The sequence below is a fragment of the Rhea americana genome, unplaced genomic scaffold (assembly GCF_003343005.1).
Source record: "Rhea americana isolate MKP2758 unplaced genomic scaffold, rheAme1 scaffold_129, whole genome shotgun sequence".
NCBI lineage: Eukaryota > Metazoa > Chordata > Aves > Rheiformes > Rheidae > Rhea > Rhea americana.
The window spans coordinates 534654-545950 of record NW_028185361.1 but is presented as its reverse complement, the minus strand read 5'-3'; the positions used below and the strand labels follow the sequence as shown (position 1 = coordinate 545950).

The 11297-nt window shown below is 39.0% G+C and overlaps 1 protein-coding gene across 2 annotated transcripts in view; it reads left to right on the top strand.

Moving 5' to 3' along the window:
• The window catches only part of ACER2 (alkaline ceramidase 2), a 20687-nt gene extending 9608 nt beyond the window's left edge, over positions 1-11079 (top strand). For both annotated transcript variants that reach the window (XM_085326214.1, XM_085326215.1), the window contains exons 4-6: positions 1749-1886; positions 7759-7896; positions 8560-11079. In XM_085326214.1, coding sequence (XP_085182340.1) covers positions 1749-1886; positions 7759-7896; positions 8560-8746 — 463 coding nt within the window. In that variant the 3' untranslated portion in view covers positions 8747-11079. The remainder of the gene's footprint in view (positions 1-1748; positions 1887-7758; positions 7897-8559) is intronic.
• The last annotated feature ends 218 nt before the right edge of the window (positions 11080-11297 follow it).

Below are 11297 nucleotides of genomic sequence, written 5' to 3'. Positions count from 1 at the left end.
TTTTTTTTTTTTTTGCTTTACCTAACTACTCCTGTATAATCATATCTATCCTATGCTCACTGCTGTAATCCTTATGTTCTGTGTCTTCTTTGTGTTCTTTAATGTTACTATCCACTGTCTCCTATTTGTGGTCTCTTTAAGATCATTAAAGCATTTGCATCWGATCCAGAACTTCCTCCTTAAGTAACTTAATGCTGGAGACCTGCCTTCCAGTGGAAGCATGTAATGCAAATGGCAGATGGAATGAGCTTGGTGGAGATGAGAATGATTCTTGGGACAGAGAATGGTCCCTACTTCAGATGGAGAATTAAAGAGAGAACACCGATCTTCAGGCAGTAGCCTTTCTTATAAAGCTGTGGGCTAATAGTTCAAGGGCAGTATGGTGATCTCTCTCTTGGTCCAAGGTTGACACATTTATAATCAGAATGTARTCTGAGTTGGGAAGGCACACCTAAGGGTAGAAGCAGGGATTAATCTGTGACAACWAACGATGTTACCCAACTTGAGTGTTTATTCCTCTTCCAGCACAGGTTACTGCTGAACATAACATGTTGACTGTGCCTCTGCCGCTATAGGTTGGCCTGTTACCTTAGTGCAAGCCCATCATGGTGGTAGTTTTAGCTGTGGTACAAACTGAGATGTTGATGTACATGTGCTTTAATGTATTCTACCATTCCTGCACTAGAGCAGCAGCTTCTGACAGCAAGGGGAGTCAGACAGCTGAGGAGAAGCAGTGATTTAGGCCAACGCTGCTAGATTAGCCAGAGCCCAAATTTTCAGTGTCCTCAGAAGCTATTCGGACCAGCACTAGGAGTCTTTTTGGTTCCAACCCAGAAAAGTGGGGAGGAAGGGAGCACAAAGGTGACTTAAGGGAGTATTTGCATTCCTGAGCCTTGGCTCTAGCTATTTTGCTACTTACTCTGGAGATCTTGAGCAGAACCCAGCCCTATGTGTACATTTCTGTAGCATACCATTGTATTAGATTGTTTTTTTCATATATGAAAGAAGCACTTTATGACTTAAGATTCTTTTGTTGCCTCTCCAGTCCTGCCACAGACAGGAAACAAGATGTTTAAAATACAAAGCCATGTAACTGGAAGCTTAAACAATATTTAGCATGAATTTAATTCAGAAGTTTTCCACTATAGGGCCCAATTTCATTTATGCTAGAGGTGATTTCATTTACGCTAAGAATATACCAAAATATAATCTTTAAAAAAATGAATTTGGTTAGAAGAAAATGTTCTTGTTTACCTTGTAGTTTTCACTAATCTTCAAGGCTTAGAAGAGATAAAGGAAAATAAAATACAGACTGTAACATGACTGTAGAAAGTATTAGGGATAAAAGTGTCCCCAAAATTAATGCTAAAATATTAGGAATGATGGCACAACACTGCTCTGGGGAGGTACAATTCCATGTACTGAGATGAATTTGTTCTTGGTTTATTGTGGCAGGAGAAGGATTAGAGTAGGGCCTTGGGATTTGAAACCAGTGATTAGTGTGTTTGTTTGTATACGTGGGGTGTGTGAGTGCGCACATACACGTAGTTGCTTCAGAAGACTGCACACCTGTGGGGATTTGTGTATGTGATTAACTCTGCATGCCTATGTAAGTCAGTGCAGGATTCCCATCCACTCTATGCACATTGTCTTTAGACCTAAACCTACATTTTTTTTACATTAACATCTTTTTAACTTATGAAAAGCTTTGAATTTAACACAATTTTTCTTTCCTCTCAAAAATTCAGGAGCCGTTTTAAAGCTGCTGTAGGTGTGCTTTCTGGAATTACTACCTGCCTTGCCTTCATCAAGCCTGCTATCAACAACATCTCGCTAATGACTTTGGGTGTTCCGTGTACAGCTTTGCTCATTGCTGAGCTGAAGAGGTGAGTACGTTTTTCCTGATACAGGATTACCTTCTAAGATCCTTAGGTAATTATGTGATGATAGAGTAAATCTGACTTCAGTGGTTATGATAACAGATCAGAAATGCGTCTGTCACATCATGCATAGCACTGATCTGGTATAAACTTGCCCTGCCAGTTCAGACATTTTTGTGAAGGATTTTTTTTTTTCCTAGGCAATTGTGCCAGGTCATTTATTATATGTCCTCTTGCAACATTTCCCTTACTGTGACCTGGTGTGACTGAAATTTGATCATTTATTGTGGAATCATGACAAGCTTTTCATTCTAGTCACAAATTTGCTTTTCTGTTTCATGGTCTACAAAAGGATGAAGCTCATCAGTCTGGGTACTAGAGGGAACACAGGGGCAAGGCACAAACTCGATGTGCTAAGATCTTGATGTGCTAGCTCTCAAAACTGATTCAAGTCTTACACTACTTTGCCTTGTGAGGACACTGATAATATTGTGGAATCAGGCTAGTAAACAAAGTTAAAGGCATATATATTACAAAAGGTCATATTTCATTAAAATGTGTGGAGATACTGTATCTGCTTTTAGAGAGTTAAGGTGCAGACAAACTTTATTTTGAACTGATGATTAAAAAAGGACCTAGGGTGACATATAGCCCTCTTAATCAGAGGGCATGTAATACTTTGTATCTTTTGATAAGTTCTTAAAGGTAAAAGGTAAATAATTAAAGATTTTACTTTAAGTTGTGCTGATCCCTGGGGGATGAGATGCATTCTTTCAAACTCCGAAGAGTCATTTCATCTCTTTTTGCACTAGGAAGAATAGTCTGAATGTTGTTCAGAATGAGTGGAATTCTCCCATTCTCCACCATTGCAGTAAGTAGAGGGCTGTGTTTTCAAGTGAGGATTTTCTGCCTCATATTCATCCTTGTTGAGGAGAGAATTTTATTGCAAAGAGTGTTATGTTCCTAATGCTGAGCACATTGGGTAGGCTATATGGTGAGAAGTAATGGGGGTCTGAGACTGTCAAAAGAACAAAAAGTAGTTAGAAACAAACTTGTCCCTGAAAGACAAGGAAATTGTAAGACTTTATTCTCTTTTGTGTCCTTCACATGCCTCATAAAATTTTTAAGCTTGTATAAGGGATGATGTCAGGAAGAAAGCAGATGTGGATCCTGTTGTTTTTTGGTACAAGTTAAATAACCGTTGAAATTACAACATTATCAAATTAGAATGGTTCATAGTTACATGRCTGATGATGAATCAATCTCAAGTGTGCAAATAATAGATTATTGAGTCCTAATAAAACAGTGAAGGTTTACCCTAGCTTAAAGTCTATCCATTCACATTTGATTGTCCTACTGGAAATCTAGCTGTGGGGAGCCCTACTTTATTTCCACAGGTTGCTCACAACTCCCTTATTCCTTGACTAAAAGGTTAAACAAAAAGGTTAAAAAAACAGGTTATAAAGGAAGATTCTTACATAAAAATGAATAGTTTGAAGCAGGATCATGCTGTTAACTAGAACCTAGCAACTTTCACTAACTTAAAGAAAAGCCTAGGTACGTGGTTGTGATGCTAGAAGATTATACTGTTAAAAGTGTTTAGCAGTTCCGTCCCTAATCCAGCAAATGGCTGGGGACAGCAATGTCTGAAAAAACTCTTGTGTTTAAATCACTGCTATTTGTGTTAAATGTCAGAGCACAGTGCATTGCACAGGCAAAAGATGCGAACAGAAGCTTTGTGGAGTCCAGCTTTTTTCAGACTAAATTAGGGATAGGAGTATATTACACATCAGCAGCAAAGCAGAATGAGTGGTATTTTTAGACTCTGAGCTGATGGGTTCCTTTACAGGTATGTTCTGAATGCTCAGTATCCACCTCTGTTTAGAAGTAAAGAGAGTGAGATGGCTTTATGTTTTTTACCAATATGCAGTTAGTGTTTGGAATAAATCTTCCCACTGTAGTGAAATCCACAATAGGTAGGAATGTCTCCTTAACAAGAATAGCTCTGGATCCAAAGCAATTGCCACTGTAGGAGTTCAAGACTCTATGTTAGATGATTACAGATAATGCAGGAGTATCACCCAGCTCAGCGGGCTCTGTTCTACGCTTCATACTGGACTCTTTCTAACTCTGAGTAGTTTTGCAATGTGCCCTGCAGTATCTAGTTTGCAGTTTATAAATATGAGATGCAATTCCTGCTGGTGATACTGAGCAAACCTGTCATTACTGCCTGTACCATTTTCGTGACTGATCTTGTGGTGGGAAACTGTATTTTAATAAGCTCTCAGTTTTCTTTTGTGGCCTTAAACTCTTTGAAGCATGTGGTTTAATTTTTGTCTTTGAGTAGTCAAACTATTCAGATGCTGGTAGGTATGGCCAGTGACTAAAGGAGCTGGACGTTTGAGGACAATCCAAGAGGCTTATCTTAAATGCTGTTTACTTCTTTCAGATAGGCCCAGAAAGACTCCACATTTTTGAATACACAAGTGTTTAGCATAGTAGTCTGGTTTTACCTGTTGAGTGCACAAAATTGAGCCATGCTGATACCCTCTGAGTTTTCTGTGTTTGGCTTCTTGCTCTTTTAAACTATTAACTGCATGTCCTTTAAGAAGTGGAAGTAATTCTCAGCATTAAAGGGAGAGAATTAAGCCTGTATGTTTAATAGAGCGGTGTTTTTGGACCAGTAATGATTTTCCTCTTTTCAGAAGGGATTCATACTCTCTACAGCTATTTAGAGAAGTGACCTGCATGAGGATGATTTACCAGTATAATTTTACTGGTAAAAATGTGCCAATTTTTGATAATTCTTACTAAGGTGTCCCATAAGAGCACGTTAGGAAGAAATCTTGTAGCTGTGTTCTGGAACTTCATAGACAAATATCTCCTTGACTTTTTTTCATGCTTTTTATAGCCTTTTAAATTTAAAAAGACACAGTTTCAGAGGATGGAGGAGAAAAAAAAGCATTTTCAAAAAAAGCGATGTAGACAGTCTTAAAGCCATCGTAGGCCTGCTTCTGACTCTGTTGGTTGCTTGTCACATGGGTTGGAGAATTCAGGCTTAAGAAAAAGCCATTTTGGTTTTTATGTTGTCTGGAATATTAGTATTGGTGGCAGTCATGTGTTTTTTTTTTTTTTTTTTTTTTTTTTTTTTTTAAGGAAAACTTTTTTTAGGAAAACAACTGATACCTTTCTTGTGGAGGAGATTGCAACAGGCAATTTAGCTGGCATATAAAGCACTTCTCTGAATAAATGATCATAGATGTGATGATTCTGAATGACAGATTATTTACAGATGGCTTAAAAAAGAAATGACAAGCCCTAAAACCAACTTATCTGAAGGACGCTGAAGAAAATCCTCCATCAACAGGATTATGCATTGGGTAGCTTTTCTGTCATTAATCCAGTAGCTATAAAGGCGCCTGCAGCTGAGCTTTAAGAGTTTCTTAATCCCAAATGCCTGTTAAATGTCAACTGAAACAGTGTATCAAGAGTGAAAAAATATCTTACAGGTTTGCAGGGAAAACTGTACASATTCTTGAATTTATAGTACACCAAAGTCAGGTATATTGCTGCTTCTGCTCCTGATACTTCAACATCTTCAGAAAAGTATTTCTGGAAAGAATTACATTGTATGTGTTTTAACTTTCTCCAAATGCTGAGCTGAGCTCCTTTGGTAAAGCTCTGGGACCAATTGCAGTTCTGCTTTTCCACCACAGAGAGGCAGAAGGCATTCTCTTATTCTTGATGTCTTCATGGATTGATGCTAAGTGGTCAGAGATTGTCTCACACATGAGAGGCAAGGTATAGTGACAATTTTTTCTTTGGGACAGAGTTAGTATAACTACTTCACTGATAGTGAATGTGGAGTAGCCTGCAGCTTGTAGGATGTGTGTGGCCATGGAGACAATTAGCAGTTAATGTTAGAAAGGTTTTGACCTTTGAATGTATCAAACCAGAATGACAGATTTCAGGCTGATAAATGTTTTGTGTGCAAGAAAGAAAGGTCAAAGTGCTTTTTGATTGTGCTGCACTATGTTATGAGAAGACGGTATTGTTTAGTATGTTGTGGACAGTCACGTATAAAGATGATCAGAGAGTGTAAATACTATTGCAATGCATGCAGTAAAGAAGTGCTTGCTTATTCTTACACATTTTAATTGCATCTGAGTTTTACAAGGTTAGGTGGCCCTTTAATTGGTTTCTGTGCCAAGCTTTGCACACCTCCCAGATCAAGTAAAATGGTTGCTTAGGAAGACTGGTGATTCAGAGTCAGATCTACAGAGGTGACTGGATTAGGGTCTATGGGGCAGCGAGGTAGGCTCACTGTTGATCTGCTGAAGAGGGAGAGGCACAGAGACATTCTCAAGAACTTTCTGGCAGAGGTCTAACACCTGAAAGATCAGCATGGAATACGTAGGCCTCTCTTGAGGACTTTTGGACAAAGGAAGGGCCTGTGGGGCACTCGAGGTTGACGTACTTTTTTTTTTTAGAGTGTAGAAACAGAAGATGAGCTATGATCCTGATGAAGCTGAGTATATCTGATTATACAAGCTGGAGAACTTGCTCGTTTGTTTACTCTTGAGATGTAGTTCAGACTAGTCACTTTAGACAAATTAACTTAGTTCTCTGATTAAGTTTGGGAGTGCTTATTATATATGTCACTGACCTGAAAAGGGCAACTCATAGAAGTAGGAATTTTCCTATAGTGCTACAAGGATCAGGCCCCTGGAAAATTCACTAACTTAAAAAAAGTCAAATCATAGTTTTTGTTCTTGCAGAAGGCAGGAAAGCTGAACCATACTTTCTCCCTGGCCATATAGAGCTAATTGTATCCCAGACTAGTGTTGCTTTATGGATACTGGTAACAGCAGAACTGCATCTGCTGGCACCAAGAGGCCTAACTCCAAAATAGCTACTCTAGGTAGGCAGCAAACTACTAACTTACACAGCATTTGGGGACTTGAAGAGTGTATTGATGCCTCTTTCTTTTTTCTTTCTCCCTCCCCCCGGCCCCGATTTTGTTCCTGTGTGCAAAGCTGCATGGTTCATAGAATAGTTCCAAGATGTGGAGAGAACAAAGTCTCACATAGACAAGTCAAATGTGTGAGTGTTTTAGTGTACCTGCAGCCACACATAATGCTATGCAAGTACCTCAGCATCTGCTGTTATATTCAGTGATGATCAGCTGCAGGCCACATTGCATATGAGCACAGCAAATGTTTGTGTTCTTTTTCTCTCTGGAGTACCTCTGAGTAAACAGGTCTGATTTCTTGTAGAGGAAAACAACTGCTAACTGAGAAATTCTGTCTGAGATTTAGAAGCCCACACCATCTACTAAAGCATGCTTGCCTAGATCTTTTGGGTAAAAGCTAAGTAGTTCTCTGGAACAGCTATGTTATACTTTACTAATTTATAGGGAAGAAAACAACCAATTAAACAAAAACAATCCTAGAGAGTTCCTTTTTCACTCATCTCGATATAATGAGAGCTTAATGCAAGAGGGAGTATAAACATCTCTGAGCATTTGGTGAGTGGCTGGTCATTACCGGGCAGTATGTATGACTAGATTCTCTTAGATTTTCCCTCAGTAGGGGACTATGTGGGTGTTTATCCAATATCTGCACAGTGGTRTTTAAGACAATATCTAACAAGGAGCTGCTGAGTAAAAGGTCTCTTTTATGACTTCGGCATTGCCTTGGGTTAGTGCCTCATTTACTGTGAATAAATCTCCTGTCTTCAGGACATTCGTGGTAGAGCTATTTTAAGGGTGTGTGTCTGGCATTCCGAATCCTATTTTAAAATACATATAGCCAAACTGCACATTACAAAGGAAGTTTTGTTTTATTTTACAGCAACTTCTTTGTGTTTTTCTCCTCAGGTGTGAAAACCTGCGTGTATACAAACTGGGTCTCTTCTCAGGACTTTGGTGGATGCTAGCACTTTTCTGCTGGATCAGCGACAAAGCATTTTGTGAGATCTGGTCCTCATTTAACTTCCCTTATTTGCACTGTGTATGGTAAGTGTTCTGTATAAGCTCCACTGCTTGATTCAGGTGTGACAGGTCTTCAGCATAGTACCTTTCTGGGCTTTGCATGTAGACTTCAGATGGGTATTTCTGGTTAGGGCTAGATAGTTTTACTGGTAAGATTGTAAATCAGGAACAAGTCTCACCCTATCCAAGGTGGTGGACTTAGGAAGTTCCTTGGCCTAATCAGATGCTTCAGATGCTAAGGTGATTAATTGCAACTAAACTCCTAGTCCTACTGGTTACTAAAAATTTCATAACACTGCTCAGCTGAAACAGTGGCTATAAAAGCTTAAACTTCCACCATTAACAGCTGTGGATGAAGGGGCAGCAGTGAAGAGCTTTGTACCTTTTCTCTTTTACCATCCAGCAAGTTGTGCTCTCTAAGTGTCATATCTCAGTCTTTCTACACAACTCTTTCAGGTGCATAGAAACCAAAAAGCTGCAGTCAGTTTGGATCAAGGATAAACAAAACAGTTTTATACTTTGCCTTCTCGGTATTCTTTGCCTGCCCAGAAAGAAGGGGACAAATAGTACCAGGAAAAAAGGATGAAGGAGGGATTGATTTTAGAGCATGATGATATGTTTGATCCCTTTCTTGAAATTATGTTACTGAATTTTTCTTCTTTTGGGGTGGGGATTCTGTCTCCTCAGGCACATCTTGATTTGCCTTGCGGCTTACCTAGGCTGTGTCTGTTTTGCTTACTTCGATGCTGCCTCTGAGATCCCTGAGCAGGGCCCTGTGATAAAGTTCTGGCCCAGTGAGAGATGGGCATTCATTGGCGTTCCATATGTCACTCTTCTCTGCGCACATAAGAAGTCACCTGTGAAGATCACATGAAGTCAGCCATGGAATGGGATGGATTTTCAACTTACATTCCAGCACAGACAGTACTTAATTAAGGACAAATGAATAAGGCTGTATTTTATCTTCTTCCTAAGATACACAGCAATCCCATGTGTCATAGTAACAGGTGGCAGATGTGTTCTTTCCCCTCTTTCTGGGAAGAAATGAGAGGAAGCAGAGGGGTGGAGGCTCTTGTACACTGAAGTAAGAAMCCTACCTGCTCTGGTTGGCTCTATTTTGCACTCTGTCTTGAGTGTAGCATTTCTGTCGTTGAAAGCTCTTTACAAATATGAAAGTCAAGGAAGAATGTTTTCTGTGATAGGTCACCTCTGGAGCTTGATTCATGTATTTTGTAACTTTGGACTTAAGGCCTTCTTTGTAAAAGAAGCTGTTCAGAGATGCGTATATTCCATCTCGGTGTTCTTCCCAACTCTTATTTAGAGTGGTTGCGTATGGCCACAAGAGTGTGCTCTAAGCTTGTGCTCCATGGTTGTTTGTTTAGCACAGGGAAGCCAGCTGTGCATCACACATATCACATTGGCTCATAGAGCGTGTGGTTGTTTCCCTAAGTGCAGCAGGAGACCTCTGCAAAGTGACTAAGTTGCTGGATGACTGGATTCAGTGCAGTTAGGCAATGTAAATTCAGGAATAAATGATGGAAAAATCAGGCCCTAAAACTAAATATGAATTCAGGGTTTTTTAATGTTTCTGTATTTCTGCTGATTTGTGGACACCTGTACACTGCATATTTCTTTCTTATGAAAGTGTTACAAAAGTCCCTCTCTACCTCTGCAGTCACATTTGGGCTTGAATTTGGCCTTGGAAGCTCCCACAGAAGCATGTACACTAACTTCAGTAAGAGGATGAGGTCAGCATAGACTGACAGTGCTATAAAAACTTAGGTGCCTAGCTGTATGTCTAATTAGAGAGCGTAATTTCTCATCAGTGCTTTGGAAGGACACAGGAACAGTAGTTTAGTGCTTGAGTAGTACATTTAGAAAAAAAACAAGGTGAAGACTTAGGTTACACTAAGGAGCGAAATGTGGCATTCGCTCTTGCACTGTTACAAAGGAATAGTAGATAAAAATCTGTTATTTGTTCTCAGCCTGCTTCGTAAGGATAAGGGATATCTAGATCTAGTTTATTTTAAGGTTATACTTTGGGGTTGAGATCCAGACGTGGCTGTGAGTCTTACAAGCTGTTTATGTTAGATCTGTTTACAGAATAATGCAAAGTGCAGGCATGTTGTTTAAATGTTAGCAGCTGCATATGCTAATAGCTGCAGTTTAAGGGGAAGCAGTATCTGCTGTCATTCTGCCTGCTATCAGAACTGTAAGTGAGTTAAGGACCTGAACGTACAGTTTTAGTAATAAGTGATGTTTCCTATTTGAACACAGGACCAGGAAATACCATTTGCTTTATTTTTTACTAGTAAGCCTCATACTATACGTGTTTTTTATCAATGTGAAAATGTTCTGTCTACAATAGCATCTTTAGGAAGATGATTTTTAACAAGAACTTTGGGGTGAATTAGCTTTCAAGCATTGTGAAACCTTTCAGATAACTTTTCCGTTCGTATTTATGCTCAGAAAACGAGTTGAGAGATACACTGTTATGCTTAAAGCAAAGTTGTTAGTGGGAGATGTAGCTGTTTTTTTGGTAGGTTCGAAGTKGGTAAGTAGCCTGCTGACTTTTGAAATGTTTGCATTTTACAAAGTGACTGTGAGATCAAAAAAGCAGACGGAATTTTTCACTTCAGTGGACCAATGAAGATTTATACCACTGCCGAAGATTTATGTGATAGAAACATGTTTTTCTGGACACTCACTCACATAATTTTTATATGGGACTTCTAACAATTCATGTAGTAATATTTGTTACTCTTTGAAACACAATCCCCTTTTCGTTTTTCTTCCTCTCTTCCTGATTATGGAATGCTCAGTTTCAAACACTTTTCAGGTATTAAAAGTCTTATAATTAGATCTTTATGCAGATAGGGTTGCTGGCTGGAACCCGGCTAAGATTGCTGTCACCTGGAATGGCCCTACTTTGAGTAGATTTCATCAACATTTTTAATGAAATAGTTATGGTAAATAAGTTATTTTCAGTATTGATTGGGAAGTTAGTAACTGCTGATACATCTACTGCTGAAAGTGACTAGAGCCTTCCTACTTAATATTTAGCTCTCTGATTTAAAGGGCTCTAATAGACCTGCTGTCAACTACTGTCTTCTGCTGTGCAGAGTCTGACTGCTCACAAAAATGTGATTTTTGTGGTTTAAAAAGTGGCAGTAATATATTCTGCTATTAAAGAAGTGAATGAATGCATGTACAGACTGAGAATCATCTTCTGTATTTTTTATTAACTAACCTCTAACCTTTATATTTTTAATAACAGATTCTGTGAACAAATTTCACTGTCTGGTATGCAGAACTCCACTTGTAGAACTAATTGGGGATATTCCACTATAACAGCAGTTACAGTGCAGCTACAGCATTTTTGGATGTAGCTATTGCACTTTATGTTAAATTAATCTTAACTAAGC